We start from the raw sequence: 26,253 nt of genomic DNA on the forward strand, positions 1-26,253 counted from the left end.
AGTAATGGTGGCCATGAAACTACCGGATTGTCATAAAAACCCGTCTAGTTCACTAATGTCCTTCAGGGAAGAAAACTTGCCGTCCTTACCTGGTCTGGCCTATATGTGACTCCAGACCCACAGTAACGTGGTTGACTCTTAACTGCCCTCTGAAATGGCCGAGCAAGTCACTCAGTTATACCAAACTGCTACAACAAAGTCAGCACTGCAAGAGTATGTTCACCACAACAACTGCAGTAGCTCACCACCTATCTCCTCAAGGGCTATTAGGAATGGGCAATAAATACTGGCCTTGCCAGCGACACCCACATCCAGTGAATGAATAAATATTTTTAAAAGTCTGCACTGTACATCACATAATATTCTATAGTGCAGCTTTCAAAACGTGACTGCAAAGTATTTGCAACTTAAATCACACACTTGAGTCATTCCATATTTAACATTCTATTCACCATATGCATTATCCTTTCATAAGCACAAAAATTTTAAATAAAAGAAAATATTTTTCTCATTTAATTACAAACAGGAATTCACAATTGCACGCTATAAATTGTAAAAAAAAAGTTAGGAAAATTAATTCCATTTAATATCCATTTTGTAACTTTTATGGTTAAAGACTTCATTTTAATACAAGATCCAAACCTTGTGCTTGTCTCCAGCCTTGGCCTGCTTCCCAGTTTTTGCATCCAGTACTAGTTCCTCGATGTTTGGTTTGAACTGTTGCAAAAGTAGTGCAGTGGGAGGACAATCATCTGGATCAGTCAGCCCCTGACTTACAGAGAGGAAATGGTATTTATACTGTAGTTCTATGGGAAAGCCTGGCCTCTCTAACATTTCCACAACCTGAAAGAACAAACAAAAGATGTTAACACTACGTGATGTCCAATAAGAATGCACAACTATTCCATTACTTTTAGCAGCATTTCATTTGATTTAAATTAGATAAAGGCATATTTGCTGAACTCAAAACAGGCAAGTGGTTGGGAAAGGGACAAATCCATCAATTGTTCTTGTACACTTCAAAGCAGGCAGTTAAGAATAGCAATAGTAGAGGCCTGGAAGTATGCCAGTTTCTTGCCCTCTTGGCCTGGGAATGGTGAATAACCTAGGATGATTTGGAAGGGAGGAGTGAAGGCAATAGACTTGCAATAAACCAATTATTTTATAAATAATAACCTAACTGATGACCGCAAACAAATCTCTTACTGCTAAGCATTCCAGGTCTATAAATATATTTCTTAAATAATGTTTAGCTGCAACCAAAGAATTCTTTATCAATGAAATAAACTTACAATATAATACTGGGGAAGGCGTGTAAGCTTGATGAATAGTTTGTGTTTTGAGAGGTTTCCAACTGGATGAGAGGAGAAGTTTGAAAGATTTAACGTCTCACTGCAGACTGTGGGAAGGTGTTTCATAGACTGTTTGCATCGTTGTTGTCCAAGCCAAAACCTGGAGGGAAAATATTTTTTTAAATTAAGGCTACATTGGAACAAATAGTGCCCATATTTCACAGGACAAATGTGAAGGAGTAGCTTTTCTATTTCTTTTGTAATTAGATTCTTATTTCCTCCCTTTATTACCTTGGAACAAACTGTCACTTCATACTTACTTTAGCTGCTGAAGCCAAGGAATAATTCGCTTCATCTCATCATTGATGGACTTTTCAATATCATCTAATGTAGCCTGTTCTAATTAAGAGAAATGAAAATACAACATTAAAAGACCAACAAACAAGCAAAGAATTACACATCATTGGACAACACGAGGGAAAACGGACATACAAAATTAAGAAAATTTAGATCTATAAAATGTAATATACACGTCATCTTGCTGCGGAGTTTATCACGTTTGCGGATTTAATTTCAGTTATTGGTGTGAAATCACGGGTACCTACAACATCTTCACAGCAAAATCTCTAGATCACACTGGTACACAGATCATCAAAAATCCTGCAATAAAGATATGACATCTGCTTCTTACTTTACAGCTTACAACACTGGACAGAAAATAGGATGACATCACTCTTGACAGTTCGTGGCAATTGACTTCAGCTAAGAAATGTTAGCACAGGTTGGCCACTGCTGTGCACTCAATATATCTTGAACAACATCCAGGCCAATCAACAGTGACATGAAGCTCATCTACCAGATGCTTCACCCCGCACCCCCCATGTTGTATATATTGAGAGACAGGAAGGAACAGCTTATATTGAGATAACTGACTACTTATCTTCCTTTAAGTTATACACCAAAGTCCAAAATGTAGTGCTGCTGATTCTTACAAGTTAAACGCTTTGGGGGAGAAATTCGGTCGTGCTTCAGTTGGGGTGGTAACCCAGGCAGAGCAGTAATTTTAGCACCTTGAAAAAGTTTACCAAAAAAGTTGTCGGAATTGGGCGAAGCACTGAAGGTGGTGCTAAATCAGCCATTACATACTTGACCTGGGAGAGGGGTGGGGTGGCTCTAACGAAAATACCAGCGCTAAATTTAACCGACCCATCTGCATGCGCCGATCTCCAATTCAGATCCCGGGAAAAACGTGTCATAAAGGCGCTGCATAGTAATGCACCATTAAAGTTTTCGAAATCACTTTTTTTACAAGCTGTACTGTTATGTCTGTCTGCCACAACAAACTCATAGGCTCACGCACGTGCACTGACTGTGACCTCCGAGGGAAGCACTTCATCATCCCTTTAAGTAGCCACCAGTAAACGACTCTGCGAGCCTGTACCAACTGTTTTTCCAGACATCGTTATTGGCGGGCACTAAATGAGGCGGCCACATCTAATTTAGCTCCATGGGCGTTGCACCAAGACTGACGGCATGATCAGTGTGATCACAGCAGCCAGGCACGAGCGGTTTGCGCCTCCGCTAAACCTCTAACGAATTTTCCGTCAGGGCGCTAAAAGCCACGAGCCCGGTTGCTAAGCTTTAATGCTCACATTACCATGCTCTCTGGGCGCTAACTGAGACTATAGACAACCGAAAGTTCAGCCCTACGTGTCAGCAAAATAATTTACTTTTACAGGTATCTACAAATAAGCGGTGGATGCTAAAACTGAGTTCTCTTATTTGGAAAATATTATACTTAATACAATCCCAAATTTAATAGTAGACTTTAAATGTCCATTTTATTTTAAGAAATGCTTCAATTAGACGTTAAAAGAATAAACCTCCCTGCTATTGCATCGGTTTCCTATGATCCATCTAAAAGTGCATTTTCTTGTTATAGCTGTACAATTGCCTTACATGAAACTTATTTTTTTTTTTTAAATGAAAGATAGGTTTACTTGGTCTAACTTCTTCAGGTTTCCCCCCAAAATGTCACTCTACATGCAATTTTTATTGGTTATGTTAAAAAAAAATTAAATGCTTACATATAACATTTGTCAGACTGCTGCTGCTTAAACCCCACCCCCTAACAAGAATACCTCAGATTTTTTTAACTAAATTTTATTGTGTGTTCAGGTCGACAGTATTTCACAGATCTGTGTACTTACCAATTCCATATAACATAGGTTGGAACATTCCAGAATGCAGATCCACAAAAATGTGAAGACACTCAGATCGACCACAAGGCTCTAAGATAGGAATAACCAGCGTAGGAAGGGCTGTCTCTATAAAGGCTACAAGGGGAAAAAAAACATTTTTTTTAAAAATCACGATTTGGAAGTTTTTTTTTTAGTTCTTTCTCTGTTCATTTATTCACAGGTATAAATAGAGACTACAGAAGTTAATATAAGAACATAAGAAATAGGAGCAGGAGTAGGCCACACGGCCCCTCGAGCCTGCTCCGCCATTTAATACGATGATGGCTGATCCGATCATGGATTCAGATCCACTTCCCTATAACCCCTTATTCCCTTATTGGTTAAGAAACTGTCTATCTCTGTCTTAAATTCATTCAATGACCCAGCTTCCACAGCTCGTTGAGGAAGCGAATTCTACAGATTTACAACCCTCAGAAAATAAATTCCTCCTCATCTCAGTTTTAAATGGGCGGCCCCTTATTTTAAGATTATGCCCCCTAGTTATAGTCTCCCCTATCAGTGGAAACATCCTCTCTGCATCCACCTTGTCAAGCCCCCTCATAATCTTATACGTTTCAATAAGATCACCTCTCATTCTTCTGAATTCCAATGAGCAGAGGCCCAACCTGCTGAACCTTTCCTCATAAGTCAACCCCCTCATCTCTGGGATCAACCTTGTGAACCTTCTTTGAACTTCCTCCAAAGCAAGTATATCCTTTCGTAAATATGGAAACCAAAGCTGCATGCAGTATTCCAGGTGTGGCCTCACCAATACCTTATAAAGCTGTAGTAAGACTTCCCTGCTTTTATATTCCATCCCCTTTGCAATAAAGGCCAAGATACCATTGGCCTTCCTGATCACTTGCTGTCCCTTCATACCATCCTTTTATGTTTCATGCACAAGTACCACCAGGTCCCACTGTACTGCAGCACTTTGCAATCTTTCTCCATTTAAGTAATAACTTGCTCTTTGATTTTTTTCTGCCAAAGTATATGACCTCACACTTTCCAACATTATACTCCATCTGCAAAATTTTTGCCCACTCACTTAGCCTGTCTATGTCCTTTTGCAGATTTTTTGTGTCCTCCTCACTCATTGCTTTTCCTCCCATCTTTGTATCGTCAGCAAACTTGGCTATGTTACACCAGTCCCTTCTTCCAAGTAGTTAATATAGATTGTAAATAGTTGGGGTCCCAGCACCGATTACTGCAGCACTCCACTTGTTACTGGTTGTTAACCTGAGAATGAACCATTTATCCCTACTCTCTGTTTTCTGTTAGTTAGCCAATCCTCTATCCATGCTAATATATTACCCCCAACCCCGTGAACTTTTATCTTTTATGTGCCACCTTGTCAAATGCCTTCTGGAAGTCCAAATACACCACATTCACTGATTTCCCCTTTATCCACCCTGTTCGTTACCTCCTCAAAGAACTCCAGCAAATTTGTTAAACATGACTTCCCCTTCATAAATCCATGCTGACTCTGCCTGACCGAATTTTGCTTTTCCAAATGTCCTGCTACTGCTTCTTTAATAATGGACTCCAACATTTTCCCAACCATAGATGTTAGATTAACTGGTCTATAGTTTCCTGCTTTTTGTCTGCCTCCTTTTTTAAATTAAACTGTTTATTTTCAAAAATCACATTGCTCAACATACAGTTATCGTTGGGGTTGTAGCTCTTGAGAATGGCTTTCAGCTCCTGCAGCTTCTGATGGGAACGTGCGTGGACACTGTCAATCAAAAGCTTCTCTACAGAAAGGTGGTCAACCTGTGGAACAGGGAGCATTAATTGACAATAGTAACATCAACACAATACTACTCTCTGTGTAATAAGTCACTTGTCGAAATCTATTTAATGTCAATACAACTGCAAATGATCCAGTAACTGAAAATGGAATTTATTTTTCCTCATGTGTTAACTTAAAAAAAAAAAATTATGTTTTGCATTGCTTCCCAGCCCATTAAGGTCATTTTGGACAAAGTAGCATTTCCATGTCAAGATGCCTCTCCAAAGCCCCTACCAACAACACTTCAACTGGCCACTAAGACATTTGCAGGAGCAGCAAGAGGGCCAACTGGTTCCATATCAGGAAGTAATCACATCCACAAGCTGCAATTGCATGGTAAAGGACACTATCATTAACTCCAGAGCCAGATTGAAAATTCTTGGGGCCCTGGATGCCAAGAATATTCAAATCACCTCCGCACAACCTCCCTGCCCCCGATTCATTAAAACAGGAGTGTGTAGTAAAATGCGAGAAGAAATAAGCCTGTAGAATTCTTACACACTGCTGCATTAATAATAAAGCAATATTACAATATACTACGTTTAAATGACACTAATCCTGTGATTAAATACAGTTTTGCTTCAAGGGCATCATTGTTATCACAGTGAATAAATTTATTTTATACTTTGCACCATAAACTAATGCAAAGTATAAAATACTCACTTATATACATATTGTATGATACCAAAGGAAATTAAAGGCACATTTACAATATATACACTAGAGCACTAGAAGACCCAGGCTAACAAGTGAAATTATATTATTTTGGTTCTAACTGTAACCGACAGTAGATAAATCACAGGAATTCATAAATTAACATTATTTTACCTTCATAGCACGTTCTATTAATTTAGAATCACCAGCTGGTAATGGTGGATCATGAGATATTTGTAAGGGTTTTGAGCAGTCACTCTCATCGATCTTTATCATGACCTTGTGAACAGAAGCACTGCCAGTCTTTCTTCCCAAGACCTGTTGGCTATAAACAAAACAAGTGAATAATATAAAACTGTTACTTTCTTTATGAATCACCCTATGTAGGAAGTTAGTGGCTATTACATTCAGATCCAAAAATTAGATGATAGATATCTAGCTTCTATAGAAAACTGCCATCAAAATGAAATCCTGATAAAGCAAAATAATTGCTTTTTTTTTGTATCTTTCACAACCACAGGATATCCCAAAGCCAATGAGTTATTTTTAAGTACAGCCACTGTTATGAAAGCAAACATGCACACCAAGCTCCCCAAAACAGCAATGAGTTAAGTGAATATTATTGGGTAGTGTTCGTTGAGGTAGGGCCAGGGCCTCAGTTGAACATCTCATTGGAAAGAAGGTACCTCCAACAGTGTAATCTTTCCTTAGTAATGCACTGAAGGGTCAGCTTAGATCAGTGGTTCCCAAACCGGGTGAGGGCGTGAGAGGCTAGCCACCGATGCAACCTCATATAGCCAGAGGAGGTGCATCAAAAGCTTGCATTTTTTTAAATTTTAAAGAAACTGAGCAAATTTAAGTTTGTATTCAAAGGAAATATTTACAGTAATTGGTTATGATGCCCCAGAAACAGCTCCGATTAATCCAATGTCTTAGAAATTAGCAGGAATTCAAACACCCATGAGTGCTGAGGTGGCCCTATTGGAGGCTGCATCAGTGTATACTTTTTCTTTGAATGTAACCTTAAATTGTCCCAGTTTCTTTAAAATTTAGACTTTTGCTCGATAGGCTACCGTAGTAAAACAGGAAGGTGGAGTGAGGTTGGATTGGTGGCCAATTGGTGGAGGGTTGTGGATTTGTGGAATTCACTGCCTCAGAGAGCTGTGGAAGCTGGGACATTGAATAAATTTAAAGACAGAAAGAGACAGTTTCTTAAACAATAAGGGAATAACAGGTTATGGAGAGCGGGCAGGGAAGTAGACCCGAGTCCATGATTGGATCAGCCATGATCGGATTAAATGGCGGAGCAGGCTTGAGGGGCCGTATGGCCTTCTCCTGCTCCTATTTCTTATGTTCTTATAACTAAAACTGCCTATTTCCATCTCTCTAATATTGCCCGTCTCTGCCCCTGCCTCAGCTCTTCTGCTGCTGAAACCCTCATCCATGCCTTTGTTACCTCTAGACTTGACTGCTCCAACACACTCCTTGCTGGGCTCCCACATTCTACCCTACGTAAACTTGAGGTCGTCCAAAACTCGGCAGCCCGTGTCCTAACTCGCACCAAGTCCCGCTCATCACCTGTGCTTGCCGACCTACATTGGTTCCCAGTTAAGCAATGCCTCAATTTCAAAATTCTCATCCTGGTTTACAAATCCCTCCATGGCCTAGCGTCTCCCTATCTCTAATCTCCATCAGCCTCACAACCCCCCACCCAGAAATGTTTGTGCTCCTCAAATTCTGCCCTCTTGAGCATCCCTCATTATAATCGCTCAACCATTGGTGGCTGTGCCTTCAGTTGCCTAGGTCCCAAGCTCTGGGATTCCCTCCTTAAACCTCTCCGCCTCTCTACCTCGCTATCTCGCTTTCCTCCTTTAAGATGCTCCTTAAAACCTACCTCTTTGACCAAGCTTTTAATCATCTGCCATAAATTCCTCTTATGTGGCTCGGCATCAAATTTATTTGTTTTGTCTTAAAACACTCCTGTGGAGCGCCTTGGGATGTTTTACGATGTTAAAGGCGCTATATAAATAAAAGTTGTTGTTGTAGTATTGCTTGTTTTGCGCTACTGTCGAAGACAAATTTCATCCCCACTGTTTCTTATAAAGGGCATGCATGGAGCGTGAATCTCCGTGCATGCCCTTTATAAGAAACGGTGAGGATCAAATTGGGAACCTCTGGCCTAGATTATACGGTCAAGTCCCTGAAGTGGAGCTTGATCGGATAACCTTTGACTTAAAGGTAAGAGTCTAACACTGAGCCGAGCTGATAGTTAATACTGATAATATGGAATAGTCACAGATACATGAAATATGTTGATGCTGATGATCATTCTTAAACTTCTACGAGAGAAACTAATATTCCTGCAACAAGCCTATAGAATGATTAATCAATATCGAGAGGTACAAGTGCTAATGTTATCAGCTATACCTGAAATCAAAGCAGTGCATGAAAGCCGATCAACTAAAGGCAAGGTTTCATTAAATAAATGTAAAGGCAACTAATGCATTGGTCAACTTATTAGCCCATCTCAGTTTGAGGGAATGCACTCTTCACTCAATTCATGTCTGTAACCACTACAACCCAATTTGTCCAAAGAATACATGAAGAACAACATTTTTAGTATGGTTAAATTTCTAATTTAATCAAAAGAAATGACAAGCAAAAATGCATTATTTTAACTATAAGTCAGAAACAAAAGTATCAATAGTAAGTAGTTAAAAGATTTTATGAACTATTATAATCTAATTCTGTGACTAAAATTATTTTTCAAGCTTAATCATCGCAATGTTTCCCGGTGTACATCTGAGTAATTCATTCTATCATCTCCTGGAAGCCTTATTTTGCAACATCTGTAACATAATTATGATTTACTCACTTCCAAACAACCAAAGTCAGGCACTTTCCAGGTTGATACCGCTCAACCTGAACAAGATCGCCCCAACGTTCACGTATTAGCATCTGTGCCTGAGAGTGTAAAACTTCCAATTGCAGTGACAAACAGAATGAGTCTGAGATAAAAGGTTAAGGAATGCTAAAAGAAAAAGCCAACACTGAAAACAATTTTTTGAAGCAAAATCCCAACACTGTCCCGTATTTAATAATATGAAGAAAAAAGCGTCATTTTATATCTTGTACAAATATTAATCACATATATTTGCTCATAATGATGATTGACTCGAGGGGCACAGGTTTTTACAAAGTGAGGGAAAGGGGTAGGGTGGGGGCAGGGAGGATAAACAAGGAAGACCATAAAACGGCAGCTGCAGATACTGATACCTTAAATTCAAGTTTTATAAATACAGCATTTCTATTTATTGTCTGTGAAATCAAATGAATTCTAAGATTAATTTTACCACTTAAAAGATGTGCTGTTGACAATATGAAACGTGCAAATTTTGAACCAAAAAAAACCCACTAAAGAGGACACAATTCAACTATAACTATAGTGGACCTGAAAAGGTCACTTACTATTGCAAAATAAGTTAGAAGTTAGAAGTTAATCTGTTTTTGTGCTCAATTGAACAATAGCACTGAAAAACTCAATGCAGAAGAGAAAACAAAATACAAGGAACTCTGAAGTGCTGACATAGTTGTCAATGCAAATGGAAAGGAAAGGACACAGTCATGCAAACATATATGTTTTTTTTTAAACTGCCTTGGTATAACCTTGTCTGTGTGTTACACTTGGTACACAAGATAGTTGCCATTTTTTACAATTGTGGCCACTATTATTCACCAGATTTGTCTCACTACATATGGTGTAATATGAGCAGCCGCTTCATGCAAGTTTAAAAGATTTAATTATCAACTTTGGACAATCCATATTATATCAATAGTAACAATATTCAGTGACTAGCAACTCATTTTTCTTCAAAAAATTTGTAACATACTATTCCTTAAGAATTTGGATACGTAAACAGTTGTACATGTCTTGCAAAGGTTTCTCATCAGCGAAGAGTCTGGACTGTACCAGCCGGTGGATGAAGTTAATCTGCATACTATGAACTAGAGCACGACCATCTGAAATAACACCAAGACCAATGCAGTTTTAGAAACATTAAAAAACTACTAGGCAGACATCTGCATCAACAGTAAAGCTCAATCTAAAATAAAAACTAAAGCTATTAAATGATTTGAGCTCAGAAACATGCAAGAAATTAGGAGGCGTGCTTCAGATCACTGTGGTTTGGTTCAGACAAAAAGCAGTAAAACCAGTTAGCCTAACATCTGTGGTTGGGAAAATGTTGGAGTCCATTATTAAAGAAGCAGTAGCAGGACATTTGGAAAAGCATAATTCAGTCAGGCAGAGTCAGCATGGATTTATGAATGGGAAGTCATGTTTGACAAATTTGCTGGAATTCTTTGAGGATGTAACGAACAGGATGGATAAAGGGGAACCAGTGGATGTGGTGTATTTGGACTTCCAGAAGGCATTTGACAAGGTGCCACATAAAATGTTACTGCACAAGATAAAAGTTCACGGGGTTGGGGGTAATTTATTAGCATGGATAGAGGATTGGCTAACGAACAGAAAACAGAGAGTCGGGATAAATGGTTCATTCTCGGGTTGGCAATCAGTAATTAGTGGGGTGCTGCAGGAATCAGTGCTGGGACGTCAACTATTTACAATCTATATTAACGACTTGGAAGAAGGGACCGAGTGTAACATAGCCAAGTTTGCTGATGATACAAAGATGGGAGGAAAAGTAATGTGTGAGGAGGGCACAAAATATTTGCAAAAGGACATAGACAGGCTAAGTGAGTGGGCAAAAATTTAGCAGATGGAGTATAATGTTGGAAAGTGTGAGGTCATGCACTTTGGTAGAAAAAAAATCAAAGAGCAAGTTACTATTTAAATGGGGAATAGTTGCAAAGTGCTGCAGAACAGCAGGACCTGGGGGTACTTGTGCATGAAACACAAAAGGTTAGTATGCAGGTACAGCAAGTGATCAGGAAGGACAATGGAATCATGGCCTTTATTGCAAAGGGGATGGAGTATAAAAGCAGGGAAGTCTTGCTACAGTTGTACAGGGTATTGGTGAGGCCACACCTGGAATACTGCGTACAGTTTGGTTTCCATATTTACGAAAGGATATACTTGCTTTGGAGGCAGTACAGAGAAGGTTCACTAGGTTGATTCCGGTGATGAGGGGGTTGACTTATGAGGAAAGGTTGAGCAGATTGGAATTCAGAGGAATGAGGTGTGATCTTATCGAAACGTTTGAGGGGGTTTGACAAGGTGGATGCAGAGAGGATGTTCCCACTGATAGGGGAGACTAGAACTCGGGAGCATAATCTTAGAATAAGGGGCCATTCATTTAAAACTGAGATGAGGAAGAATTTCTTCTCTCAGAGGGTTATAAATCTGTGAAATTCGCTGCCTCTGAGAGCTGTGGAAGCTGGGTCACTGAATAAATTTAAAACAGAAATAGACAGTTTCTTAACCGATAAGGGAATAAGGAGTTATGGGGAACAGGCAGGGAAGAAGACCCGAGTCCATGATCGGATCAGCCACGATCGTATTGAATGGCGAAGCAGGCTCGAGGGACCGTATGGCCTACTCCTGCTTCTATTTCTTATGTTAAGTCGTAACGCCGCTAATATTCAAAAATATCCCAGAAAGTTGTCAGTTCTCTGCTAATCTATGAGATGTGATGTCTAACAGTAGCAATAAAGCATTTAACCTCAGGAATAAAATTCAATTGCCCACTCACTTTTTGCAGTAAGCCCACCCACTATCACGTGAACATACAACAATTATAGTTAACAAATATCCAATCAATGTGAACTTAGTGTTTAACTAAAATGATGTCAATTTGAAAATCCTGCAATTGTTAGAGAATCCCTAACAAAGATAAGTAATTGTGTTAGGCAATAATTGGAAAATTTTGAAAAATAATTACTGGTACTGGAAGAGAAGCAGAACAATAGTTTACCAGAGTAATTTTGGATTTATTACTGAAGGCAGCACGAACTAGAAAAAATAAATGAGGACTAACTTTTGTTTGACAAAATCCAAAGCACAAAAGGTGAGCTGCTGAAGTGCAGCCGAGTATGCTTTCCAGCAGATGTGTGCATCCAACAAAGAATGATTTGCAGTGATTAGTTTATAAATTATATTGGTTTATGTGAAAAACTTATTGCTTCATAAGCAGTGGTATGTTGGCTAGGTAACAACTAAAAATCTAATTTCATTGGAATCGAGAGGCGGCATCCTTTAACAAGAACATAAAAAACTCCTGTGAAAGGATTAATGGACAGGTAGCTGAGATATCGCAGACGATTGTTTTAGTGTAAAGCTACTATTGATAGATTAGTTATAGTGAATATTTTTGACTCATGCTGGACCACAAATTACCTCCCGTTTCCTTATCTTCTACTAGTATTTCCAGTTTGAGCAGCCGCCAGGGGATTTCAGGATCATCACCCATCACCGTAAGTGTAGCTTCAAATTCACCTTCAACACGAAACTTCACACGTCCATTGGCTTTACAGAAAAGACAAGAATTTTAAAAGTTGGAAGAACTCTTGCTACTTCACACCTTCATGCAATGTGAACTTAACGGCTTAAAAATAGCTTTCTTCAAATCAAAACCATTATACGTAATACAAACATATTAAAAATACCCTCATATAAAAAGGTTTAAATTTTATGCTTGTTAAGTCATTCACTATGCTCATGGTCAGTAACACTTTCATTATTCATTTCTGACCCTTTATATTGGGTCTGAAATTGCGATCTCCGTGGCAGCGTACTCTGAGTACGTGATTGGAGGACCGGGCCTACATGATCCCAGGGACGCTTCCAAACTGCCTGCAACCTTTATGCTGCCATCCGCCTGGAGGCCAGAGACCGAAACTCTCCATAGCCTGGGCCACCTGGAAGTAGGTTCATAAATGTTTTGTGGGTCGGAGGCATACTCCAGAGGTACACCTCTAACCGCAATTTCTAGCCCAATATGTTTAAAAAAATGTTCACAAATACTGAATAAACTAAAAATAATTTTACTTTTCCAACACATTTGAGCCAAGGGGTTTCAAAACAGTGTTCGGATTGAAAAATACTCATCCAGCTTTTCCAAAATCAATTACTAAATACTTCAGTGTTGCAATATGATGTTTAAGTGCATAAATTGTGCTTGCATGGTACTTGTGTGTCATTTACTTAAATTCTACATATAGCATTTCCAACAATATAATTCAATAGCACGTGTTTCTTTGTTACATTTTTAATGTGAAAGCAGCCTCCTGATTTACCCAAGCAAGCAAAATAACGTAGCTTTTATTGATGTCACAGGAATGGACAAACAAGCTTGCAAGGTATACGAAAGAAAAAAATCTGTGCAGCTTAATCAAATTGTAATAATCTTTTATGTCAGTCTTAACTCTAAGCCACTACCACAGTAGTGATCCGCTTATTCATTAAAGTAGTGATCATTAAGTGGAGTACTTCGTAAATCCAAGTGTGTTTTACCTCCATAAGTAGAAAAATTCTAACATGTCACCAAGCAGCTGAACGTCTAACTTATCAAGCATAGTAAATATGTCTTAATGTTTTAATAGTAAACATTTATGTAGTACGATGGAAGGAGGACAATTTAATCTTCATGACCAAACCGAGGTTCTAGTCTAGTATAATTAAAAGACTGTCTGCATAATTGAACACAAGAGTAACAAAATTGAGAGGAAATGTTGTTTTGGTAAAATAAAATTTATGATTCGCATCTCAAACAACGTTGCAACATTTTGATATCCAGGACATGCTTTTGTTGAATCAGGACCTGTTAAAAATAAAACTGTAAACTGAGACCTATGGAATAAATTGAAATGTTGCTGCATCAGTTCTCTCTCAATAGTGGGAATCCCGTTATCTCAAGTTTTCAAACTGGAACCCCAGAACTAGGAACAGCTACAAGATCATCAGATTTATTTTTTTTTTTATATTTGTTGATTAGCTAGAACATTAACTACTTGCATTTATGTAATGCCTTAGTAAATATTTCTTAATGTTTTAATATAGAGTGCTAAACATTTATGTAGTACCATGGAAGGAAGACAATTTATTCTTCATGACCAAGCTGAGGTTCTAGTTTCATATAATTAATTAAAAGACCGTCTGCATAACTGAACTGAAGAGTAACAAAATTGAGGGGAAATGTTGTTGTGAAAGAATAAAATTTAGGGTTCTCATCTCAAGCAGAACTTCACAGAACCGTAATAAGACAGAAATTGACAATGAGCCAAAGGAGGAGGAGATATTAAGAGGGGTGACTAAAAACTTGGTCAAAGAGGTAAGTTTTAAAAAGGAGAGATATACAGTGATGTAAAGAGGGAATTTCAAAGCTTGGAGGGGTGAAGACGCAGCCACCAGTGGGAGATGCACAAGAGGTCAGAGTTGGAGAGTTATAGGTTTGGAGGTTGTTACAGGGATGGGGAGGGGCAAGTCATGGACGGATTTGCACTCGAAGATGAGAATTTTAAACTGGAGCATTGGAGGACCGGGAGCCAATGTAGGTCAGCAAGTTCAGGGGTGATTGGGTAAGTAGGACGAAGTGCAAGTTAGGATACAGGCAGCAGAGTTTTGGAGGAGTCAGGAGAGCATTGTGGAGTCACATGTGGAGGTGACAAAGGCATGGATGAGATTTTCAGCAACAGATTGGCTGATGCAGGGGTGGAAATGGGCGATATTATAGGGGTGGAAGTAGGCCGTTTTTATGATGGAAAGGATATGGGCTCAGAAGCTCAGCTTGTGGTCAAATAGGATCCCAATATTGCAACAGTTGGCTTCAACTTGAGACAATAGTCAAGGAAGGGGTGGGCAAGGGGTATGGAATCTGAAGGCAATGTCTTCCGTCTTTCCAATGTTTAACTGGAGGAAATTGTGGCTCATCCAGGACTGAATGCTTGGCAAGTAAGCTGACATCACAGAGGCAGTAGAGGGGGTTGAAATAGGTGGTAGAGAGGTTGTTTCCCTTTAGGTAGGTCAGGGATTCAAGGAAATTTGTCAATTATTTGCAGCAGGGCCCCTGGAGTGTGCCGATACTTTCAGGGCATCCTCCATGTAGTTTACTCAGAAACCTTCAATGGCAGTAGCATTAACACAAGGCAAAACTTTATAAATGTTCAAGGACTTAAAAGATTGACACCTTTGGGTGCCCACAGTAGAGGCTCTTCTACATTAATACCTCATAATTAATAACAAGTTGTACAAAATTCTTACCGACAGTGAGGTTTGCCAGCTGTGGAGGCAGGTCTGTTGTCACTAGTCGGTGTCTCAGAATCTGATTGAGTTGATGAAGTGTGGATTGTTTCTCACTTTTTGTTATTGGATTTGGAGGAATGATTTTATCCTATTGGCATATTGAGCAATAAAAATGTCAGAAATGTAGATCTTAATTTAATTAGAAGCCACATTCTAGCTGTTACAACTTAACCTCAATATAAATTCTAAAAATCAGTTATCTACGTTATGTATGCAAATAAAATTTGGCCACACAATTAAAACCATTATTTTAAACAAAGCAAGTTCACAGGATGGTACAAAACATTTCTCTGCATACATCCATGTGAAATAACCATACATTAATTCAGCAAACATATGCATTACCCATTAACTTTACTAAATAGGTTAGATCTGCAAAAAGATAGGTTTTTCTTAAATGTACATCTGCCAAGATCATAGAATTTTATTGCAGTGCCTTCCACTCCAGTCCATTTCCCTGTCCTGTTCCCATACGCTCTTAATTGTTTCTTTCTCAACTATTTAGTCACTTCCCTTTTAAAATCTAATACGGATTCTGCTTTCACTGGTGTTTCTGGTGGGGCATTTCATGTCTGAACAACTGTTCAACAAAGACATTCTCCTAACCTCACCCTTCATTCCTTTGGTGATGATTTTAAACTTATGCCCTCTGTGACCAATTCACTGACCAGTGAAAGTAGTTTCTCCCTTTTCAGTTTATTAAAATCCTTCATTATTCTGAACTAAATCAATACATACAGCTTAGGTAAGAGTAACCTTAACTGCTAAAAGTTACTATCAACTGGAAAAATCATACAAAACAAATAAGTTGGCTGATTATTTGATTCCTGATTTTATATTAAACGAGTTACAAAACACAAAGACTTCACTATAATAAATAAAGCATAACTTCTGTTCTTATGAGCTTAGGCCAGTGGCTCACCCGAATACAAGTGGGCAGGCGAGGGTATGACCCCGTAGTTAGAACATCAATAGCAAATGGAATCGCAAAGCTAGGCAGGCGAGCATGAACCAAAGCATCTCTAGCTAATGATGCCATTCGATCAGCAGTGTCCACAAAGATGAATGCCTGCTGATCCAAGAAATTTGATATCATCTATATATAAAAAACAGAAAAAGAATTAATGACAATTGCACTGTGCAATGAAACTGCAAAATAACATTATGGCCATCAAGAAAACTGAAATAAGCTGCTCTCAAGGTTGGTGCCTTTTGAACCCAGTGATGGCTAAAGTCACTCAGCGGCCCAATTAATTGGGTATACTTAATTAGTCTATAGCAAGAAATTCAAATAGTGTGAAACTTGAATTAATTTGATATCCAAGTGAGTTGCTGGTCATCTAAAGTTATGAGATGAAGGGTGGAAGAGTCACCAAAATACCATCCACTTGTGAATTTGTGTGTATTAGCCAATATCATTGCAGCCAACACTGAGCTTTCGTTCTCGAAAGATAGGGTTGAAGGACACATTCTGCCACCTCATGTTATGTTGTGACTCGAACCAAAGCATCACTTGGTAAATGCCAACTTCAGGGATATTGGGCACTACATAAAACACAAATTCTTGAATTGCATAGTGTCCCAGTGACTTTTTCACCCTTCACTCTCCCCACCCCCAAATTTAGATATCAAAAGCATCCATGTCTCACACTGTTCAAACTTTCTGCTATAGACTAAATACGTAAACCCAATTAACAGTAGTTTGTGGAATGTGTGTTTATTTTGCCAAAATTATTTTCACAGCATAAAGACATCAATTAAAAACTGTCAGAAACTTGGCATCTGGAACTTTGCACATGATGAGGCAATCATTTCCCACAGGAGCAAAAATAATTGGAGACCCAGTCACCAAAACTTCTCTCACACATCTTCTGGCTAGTTATAGAGTTCTAGTGGAGGACAAGGGAATAGGGCTCAAACTGTCTTCTCAAATCAGGGTGAAAAAAGGACAGGCATATATTTGTATATCTTATTACATCTTTCAGAGAAGTGCTGTTAATTCACACAGATTAATGACTTTTGATGTGTTGTCATTGCTATGTAGGCAAAAGTCACAGCCAAATTGAGCACAGCAAGGTTCCATCGCAGTAATGAGATGAATGATCAAAACATTTGTTATTGGTAAAGCTGGTTGAAGGACATATGTTTGCCAAGAAACAAGATGAACTTTCTGTTTTTCTTCAAAGTGCAAAGTGATCTTAAATATCGATTTAACATTTCAACTGAATGATGGCACGTTGGACCATGCAGCTTCCTCTCAACACTGCAGCCTACATTACGTGCTCAAGCCCTGGATTGGAGCTTGAATCTACAACCCGAGTCAGAGCTGAGACTGTTACCAGCTGAGCCAAGCTTACTCAGAGAAATTGGAATCTGGTGCAGGTCAACCCAAGGTTGATATCGTCCTTTGGGACCACTTAAGAGGACAGCAATATTATTCAAAAAAGACCAACATTCCAATGGAAGTTAAGCTTGTGACATACAAAATATATGTCCAAACATTTCTCAACTGTTAAACTCCTATGCATACGGCAGAAAATCCCCATTCATCCAAATGCTGAAAACAGACGTGAAATATTCATTCAGAGCCACACCCACATCTTCCGCCTCCACACAGTTTTTACCTTTATGGTCTCTAATAGACCCTACTCTTTCTTTAGTTATCATTGGATTTGCACTTGTATTGTCAGCCATGATTCAGTTGTTAGCACTTTCGCCTCGGAGTCAGAAGGTTGTGGATTCAAGTCCCACTCCAGAGACTGGATTACAAAAATCTAGGCTGACACTCCAGCACAGTACTGAGGGAGTGCTGCACTGTCAGAGGTGCCGTCTTTTAGATGAGACGTTAAACCGAGCCCCAGTCTCTCTCAGGTGGACGTAAAAGATCCCATGGCACTACTTTGAAGATGAACAGAGGAGTTATCCCTAGTGTCTTGGGCAATATTTATCCCTCAATTAATATCACTAAAACAGATTATCTGCTCATTATCATATTGCGGTTTGTGGGACCTTGCTGTGCGCAAATCAGCTGTCACATTTCCTACATTACAACAGTGACTAAATTTCAAAAGTACTTAATTGGCTTTGGGATGTCCTGAGATTGTGAAAGGTGCTATATAAATGCAAGGTTGGTGACAAATGACAAGCTGTCCCGTGTCCGTCCTTCCGAAATGCTGTGGTCTCAATGAATTATGATCTCCGTTGCTCATGATGTCACACTTGAGGAACTCTTGGTACCCAATAACTGCTTAGTGAGGGCTTAAACCGTGTTTATCAATTGTCCGTTTATCAGTTAACAGCTAATGGCACTTCTTGGGGTTGAGGGAGGAAAGGCAACTGGTTTCTCTTAGGATTTAAGAGGGCTACAATTTGGCACACCTGGTGTTTGAAGGTTGAAGGCAAAGTCACCCCATTACCAGACTCAATTTCGGAATCACGATACTCCAAGGCACTTAAGACGATTGCCCAGGCAATCCATCTTGCTAATCAGTAGACCTGTCGCTGGGGGTTAGGATTCTTCCCACTCAGCTTGAGAACTCTGCAAGCCAAAGCCATAGTGCATAGGGTGGTCTTTCAGTAGAAAGCTTAGCAAAGCACTGTGCTGGCAAGCTGCATTGCTTACATTTAACACTACCTATACGAAAACTTAGGGGTCCCTCGGCATTGATTGCTAATTTGTGCCTAAGCTTTCTTTTAAGGGAGAGTATGCTCTTCTTATTGTGCAAAAAAACCTCTTATCTGTGTGAATCTCTCAGTAGCTGTATTTGGAGATGGCGAACTTCCACGTGTCAGACAACCAGTGAATAAAAATACGGGGTAACTCCAGGCACAAGAAAAACTATATAAAGAAAACATTTCTGATGCTAAATGGGTGTTTAGTCAGGTGTAGAGAGTGATAAATCATTAGGTCTTGGCACCCTTACCGCACATTTTTCCACCTTTCCAGCATTACTTGCCCATTTTACCAGTGCTAACAGACGAACAAAGAGTTGACGTGTTCGACTAGCAAATTGAACAATTTCAATTTTCCTGTGGAAAGAAGCAAAAAATTTGTAATTTTTCAAATTTTATCATTTTTCAAAAATGAAGTGTTTTTCATACAAGTATAAAATTAACTTGCCATATCCCTTTGTGGATTTTCACACCAACTTTTTCTTTATTTTAAAAAGTACATTAGTTTTCAACATTAATCATTAAAGACAGTTAAGTAACTTGCTACCATGTTTCAAACAATACTGCCAAAAGCCAATCACCGTAATGCTGGTAATTATTCCTCTTCTATATGGAGAGCCATATAGCTACCACTCAGTGCCTCCCCACAGAAGCATATGAGACTAGCATCTCATCATTCTATTCCATCAACAATTATTCCAATAAATACCCTTAATTTTGTACACCATATTTCTGAGCAAATATATTCACAAATATGAGATATGGGTATAGTAGCCTAGTGGTTATGGTACTGGATTAGCAACCCAGAGGTCACAAGTTCAAATCTTACCATGGCAAATCGTGAAGTTGAATTCAATGAAGCTGGTAAGTACGTTTTGAGCTCGCACCTGGAAGTCACCATGAAAACTGTTGGATTAAAAACCCAACTGGCTCATGAATATCCTACCACCCTATCAAGTCTGGCTTACATGAGACTCTGGTCACATACTATATCGTTGACTCAACAACTTCAGAGCAACAAATACGGGCTTTTCAGAAGGCTCCACATTGCAAGAATTATTTTTTTTTTTAAATGCTTAGGTTCTATTCAGAGAATCTTACTCAGAAAAAAGATCACTGAGCAGATGCCTTTTGTGGAAAAATAGACAAGCACACTAATCAGAGGAAAACATTTGACATCAATAAGTGCTTATAGGTGGATGACAAAGCAAATGTGTATGTATTTTCAGCAGTTATTCTTGGCCAGTTCAGCAATAGCATTAATCCAGGTGGGGAATTTAAATATGTGGGGCATGGTCTGAATCCAAATCGACAGCATAGTACCATGAGAACAGGCACAGAGTTACTCCAGCAGGTCCATGGAGACATGCATTCAGAATGTTGTTGCATTTGAGGTCCAACTTAATTATTTAGGAAAGAGGCCAAAAAGGGATGTAGAACTGTGATTGTTAGCATACATAATAGATGACTGGCTCCAGTATCGTAATGCTACAGGACACCGTTTCTGCCACTAGAAGTAAACTGCAATCATAAAAATGCTCTACCTAATGGGCAGAAGTAAATATCTTATTTACATTTACTCAATGGATCCTGTGGATGTTTCACCGTCTTATTTTCTCTGTCAATTATTTCCCCATTTCTCCCGAAGGCATGGTTTCTTGATGGGATAGCCAGTATGCCGGTATTCTCCAATACCTCGCCAACATCATTATTCATGTTTGAATCCCAACATTGAATATTGGCTGGCAATTTGTGCCAAGGGGCAGGGGTGGGGGCTGGAGGGAGAGAAACACACCCAAGCCAGTTCCTGTCCTTCTCCAACTTCCATATCTACCATTGCAGCAAAGGTGCAAACAGGAACCCTGATTTTCTCCTCCCTAACCCAGAAATGCTGAAGCCAATTATAGTTCTTCTACTGCCAGTCCTGCTAAGATCAGCTAACTCAGCACAGACCACCAATTAACCTGGGACCATCTTGATCTGAATGGCTTAACAACTTACTGAATAAACTCACTCATTGAGCCGCTGGGGAGTCCTTGTGTAGTGTTCTTACCACAACAGTATTAAGCCCTGAACCTCAGAACAATTAAATGCTATCTTCCTCCTATCCAGTAGCGTGTACCCTACAGTGCTAGTCCTACATCAGGACAATATTTTTGTTATTTGCAAGTAAACTACAAGTTCAATGAATAGAATTATAACTAGTTACTTGACTTGGCAACCAGATCATTTAAACAAATGTAGCAAAAATTAAATTGTCCATTGTCTCTATTTAAAAAAAATATAAAAGCAGTTTTTTAAAAAAATACACTAAATGCAAACATGATGAAAAAAAGAGCAAGCAGAAAACAGTCACTTACCTTTCCATGTCAGTCTTTCGAGGCAACCTGAAAAAAAAGCTCAGTTACTTACTGATGCAAGTGAAAGCTCTGCAAATGTTTTACTCACGTGGATGAAAACTATATTTTAGCTATACAGTCTGTTTGTAAAAGTTTCCAAACCACATTTATGTAGCACTCCTTATGCAAAAGGACATGTTAGGAGAACTCTATCATGGGAAAAAGGTGTCACCAATCAAAAGTCAAGACATTTGAGAGAGGTAACCAAAGACAAAGTTGAAGATACAGGGTATTTTTTAGGAAGTCATTTCGGACAAGAGTTCCAGAGGACAGGACACAATGGCCGAGTCATGTTTAGAGCTCTCATACAAATGTTTCCCCAATACTTAAAACAGTTTAAATTTCTATTGTCTACAACTAAGTGATAAACAATCACATCTTGTATTAAAGATCTATTTCTTATAACAAAGTCACAGATAGGGACTATTTAGACTGGTCATGAATGGAATTTTATTTTGTGATGGAATACTTTTGTCCTCCAAGAACCAAGATGCAACAATGCCATGTTTATGCCACCAGAAACTCATCAGTGAAATTATATAAAAGATAGAGCTCTCTCCAGTGACAAAAAGTGCATAGTGCAATATTTAAGTTTAACAGCTTTAAACTTTATTTTATATGGATCCCAGATCTCACACCAAGCAAATTACTTACAAGCCAATTAATGTGGTATACCCAAGATGACTAAAAACCTCCACATTTCATATTCCAGCTAATACAACACATGAAAAGGTTCACAACTTAACAGAATACCATTAACTTTTAGTCCTTATTAACTAAGTTTTGGACTGTCCCAAATAATAGAATATCAGTCAATTGCAAATGAGAGAAAAAAAGTAACTGAAAAGTAATTATTTGTAAGCAATATATTCAACTCTACCCCTCATATCTCAAATATTTAAGTACTTCATAACTCACTCATATCTGATAATCCTGTATTAATTTAAGATTTTTCAAATTGTAATATTTGCACAAAGCCACATTTTATCTTCAGAAGAGTTTTGTTTGAACAAGGCACCTTGCTCATTCTACTTTTATTTAATGCAAGTCAACTTATTAAAAATGCTCACGGGTGAAATGCTCGCCAGATGTTTAAAACTCCGTATCTAAATAAAACAGCATTTATATCAAGTACAGACTTAAGTTTTTTAATATAATTTTATGATTGACAGTCATTCAAGGTTTTGTAACTATAAACACATTGTACAGGATTAATTAGAGCAAGCATGTCTTATTTATTTTGGATATATTCAGCTAATATATACTTTAATTGAATTGGCAAGATATATAATTAATAAATATTCAATTTATTTTCCAATCAGTTTCTGATTTGCAGAATAGTAATCCCACAAGAGAGTTAGCAGGGTTGAAATTGCTGATTGTTAATCATTTCATTACTAATTCAGAATATGGTGGATACTTTACTGTGTAAAGACTTCATCAGAACTTTAAGGGTCTGTTACAGAAGGCTGCTGACATTACCACCATAACAAAATAAACAATTTTTAAGTCAATTATCTGATCAATTTATTCTCATACAAGCAGAAAATATATCAATGTGAATTCTTTATAACAGTTCTTGATGAACTGTGTGTTTAGATTTGGCAGAATGTTGCACTGCTACGTAATCCTTAAATCAACCTCGGTTATTAACACTGATGTAATTAATTATTCCATTCATAATTATGTTACAATTATTGGATACTTTTATTAGAACAAGTTTAGGTATAAACATACAATAATCAATGCCCAGCTCGATAGGCTGGCTATGCTGTTAGCATGGGTGACGTAGTTGCTGAAGCAGGTGTTTTATGGAGAACTGATGGATGACAGAAGAAAGCAGGGTAGACAACAAAGACACTACAAGGGCACACTGAAAATTCACATGAAGCAGGACAACATAATTGTTGACTCTTGGGATATCCTAGTGACTGACAGGCAGCAATGATGAGCTGAAGTGAGAGGTGTGAAGACCCTAGAGTTAAAATGCAGTGGCAGTGTGGAGGAAAACGCGAGAGAAGGAAGGACTGGCAATGTCAGAGGGATCAACAGGAGAATCTGGCAGCAACATGGTTATGTGAGGCTTGCGATAGACAATGTTCATAACGTAATGGCCTGCATAATTAGCAAAACACTCATATACAATATTATACACCCTTCATTGTTAGCACCGTAATCCACGAGTACAAGGGACACATTACTGCTTTAGTCTATTGTAGTTCTAGGTTTACACCAAATTACTGCCTGTATTACATAATAAGAACTTAAAAAAAATAACCATGAAGCTCAATGAGTTTGGACAGATAGTAATATCTTTGTCTCAATATCTTTCTCAAGGATGATGTTAATCCAGCAATGCCATTTTGTTATAGGCATATTAAAAGGAGCAGTATGCATTCAATTTTTCAATTTAAGGATTTATTAGCATGCATCCAGTGGATAATTTTTTTTAATTAAGTGTTTGGTTGCTGTCTAAATGGTTGATGCTCTACAAATGAAGGACACAAGACAACGCAAGTTACAACAGAAAATTCTCTTGCCCCAGGATATTTTTAATGACAACAATTGGAGAGTACGATGCATACTAACAACAGTGAGCAATTTCAGAGTTAGGGCCCTGTGGAAATAGCATCAATACAGACATAAACATCACAATACTGTTCAACCAGCACATAAGCTTTACAGTAGGCCAGTTAGATGACACATTTTACATTAATGCAAACCTGAAACCGCTTAGCAATGTAAAACATGTAGTGTATATAGGTTGTCCAAATTGAATTTAAACAAGTGGTGTGTGATGAGCAGAATCTGTTGCAAATACCTGTACAATCGATCATTACAATACTGCTAATCTACATCCAAAAAGTAGTATTGCTAAATCACAAATACAGCTTAAATTAACTCCTAGTAAGGGCTCATCAGATAAAGCGCAAAAATGACACTGCAAAAAGTATGAGGGCATTTCTGCAAAAATCATATCTTGTAAAAATAATAACTCAGGGGTTTCCCCCAATTGCTCAACTATTAGTAGACAAGGAAGATCTCAGGTTCATCCACAGCCTCTACTGAAATAGCTAATCTCAAACAAATCAGCATCCCTGGATTCGGAGTAGAAAACTCCTGGGTGCTTTCTAGTACCTGCTGCTGCCAGGAGAGAGCGGGACTAAGTTTAGCTGTATTCCCCCGCTTTCGAATAGCATGATGAAACTCACCGTTAAAACTCCCACGTGGATATCCACTTTGGCAAGCAACTAGCCCATGTGGAATCATATCCCAGCAAGGAGACGGAAAGCAATGGAAACAAACTGCATTTAGAGGTCTGAAGCTAATTTTGGATGGTAGTATTTCACTCTCAAATTCCCATTACCTTAAGAACCATGTAATGGGTTAACTAACCAGCTGTAACAATATTACTTAATACTGCTGAATTTCAAAAGTTTACAGCTTAGAGGTTACTATAGTCTGAGCATCGGACTACAGCAAACTAGCTGAGACGACAACAGATGCCGAGCAGTGCTGTTGGGTACCAGAAATCAAAAATCCACCGTAGCCGTACGTGAATATAAAAGGCATGGTTACATTTGATAGATGTTAAAACTGCTTTCTAATTTAAAGTAATTATTAAAGCGAGTGTTAAAGTGGGCAGGATCGATGAGCGCGAGCGGACGAAGGGAGTGAGCCCATTCAGGGCGCTGGGCTTCCTCGGGTTGGGATTCCTACTTACAGGTCGGCCAGCACCGTGATCTCATGGTAGGTCCTCTGCAGCAGAAAGTCGATCAGCATGCTGAGGCGGACACCAGGGCTGGCGGCCACGGCTGCCGCCGCTGCAGCGGCCGGGGCAGAGGTCGGGCCGCCCGCAGACACCAGCTGCGAGCTCTCCACCTGAACCGGGGCCATTTTCGGCTGGCAGCACAAATCCCACCGGCCCCCTCTCCCCCGACACAGCCGCGAAACTTGGTCCGTTCACCGGCGGTTAGCGGAAGGGCTGCTCTCGCTCCATAGCGGCAGGCCGCGTTGATTGTGTTCTTTGTTCCCTCCCCTCCTTCGCCCAGCGGTTCGCTTCCTAGATTGTTGTTTTACACCGGTTGAACAGACGCTGCTACTGTTGAACAGTGCCCGCCATATTGCCAGCAATCGGGAAGTAAATGCGAGCGGTGACCCGGAAGGAAACTCTGGGGAGCACCGAGTAAACACAACAGCTGCTGCTGAGTTTCCCTCAGCATCTCCCAGACCAGCACCCTAGGAGGGTTAAAAGTCGGTCTTCATGTTGTCTAAAAATGACTTTTTTTAAAAAAAAGGAACATGTAAAATCATTCATAACAAGGTTTTATTGCTAACACAACAAGTATGTAAATAATTTGAAAACAGAAAATTATACTTTCATTTTTTTTTAATTGGTAGGCTTCCTCTTCACATGTTTTTTTTTCCTTTCACTTTCAGGTGAGTGCAAATAACAGCTACACTGTAAACCACCTCTGGATAAAAATACTCCGGATAGAGCAACCACCTATGACTCCTCTGTCCTTGCAACTATTTTGTGTAAAACCATAAATCAAGTGCCCTCTTATTAACGGGTGGCACTAAAACTGACAATTAAACCAATTAACTTTTTACCAGTAACTTAAATCAAATTAAAATTTGGTTGCCGAGGGTGATGCACTCCAGTCCCTCCGGCACCCACCTCGCGGAAGGCCACGAGCGTACCGGTGGACACCGCGTGCTCCATCTCCAGGGATACCCTGGCTCGAATGGACCCGCAGAAGAAAGTCAGGCAGTCAGCCTGAATGCCCTCTGTCCTTGCAAACTGCCACCCCATCAATAACCTCCCACTCCTCTCCAAACTCCTTGAATGTGTTTTGCCTCCCAAATCCAATTAGGTTTCTGCCATTGCCATGGCACTGCATCGGCCCTTATCAAAGTTACAATTGATATCCTATGTGAC

At 39.1% G+C, this 26,253-nt stretch overlaps 1 protein-coding gene across 1 annotated transcript in view; it reads right to left on the reverse strand.

Moving 5' to 3' along the window:
• The window catches only part of med14 (mediator complex subunit 14), a 78,787-nt gene extending 53,320 nt beyond the window's left edge, over window positions 1–25,467 (reverse strand). The window contains exons 1-14 of the mRNA XM_070893434.1: window positions 25,036–25,467; window positions 21,273–21,299; window positions 19,164–19,269; window positions 16,163–16,336; window positions 15,199–15,328; window positions 12,337–12,465; window positions 9,891–9,998; window positions 8,854–8,986; window positions 6,153–6,303; window positions 5,194–5,305; window positions 3,503–3,628; window positions 1,613–1,691; window positions 1,293–1,452; window positions 643–843 (exon numbers count right to left, since the gene is read on the reverse strand). Of these exons, the coding sequence (XP_070749535.1) occupies window positions 643–843; window positions 1,293–1,452; window positions 1,613–1,691; window positions 3,503–3,628; window positions 5,194–5,305; window positions 6,153–6,303; window positions 8,854–8,986; window positions 9,891–9,998; window positions 12,337–12,465; window positions 15,199–15,328; window positions 16,163–16,336; window positions 19,164–19,269; window positions 21,273–21,299; window positions 25,036–25,208 (1,809 nt within the window). The 5' untranslated portion in view covers window positions 25,209–25,467. The remainder of the gene's footprint in view (window positions 1–642; window positions 844–1,292; window positions 1,453–1,612; window positions 1,692–3,502; window positions 3,629–5,193; window positions 5,306–6,152; window positions 6,304–8,853; window positions 8,987–9,890; window positions 9,999–12,336; window positions 12,466–15,198; window positions 15,329–16,162; window positions 16,337–19,163; window positions 19,270–21,272; window positions 21,300–25,035) is intronic.
• Window positions 25,468–26,253: the final 786 nt, after the last annotated feature.

The sequence above is a fragment of the Pristiophorus japonicus genome, chromosome 11 (genome assembly GCF_044704955.1).
Source record: "Pristiophorus japonicus isolate sPriJap1 chromosome 11, sPriJap1.hap1, whole genome shotgun sequence".
Classification (NCBI taxonomy): domain Eukaryota; kingdom Metazoa; phylum Chordata; class Chondrichthyes; family Pristiophoridae; genus Pristiophorus; species Pristiophorus japonicus.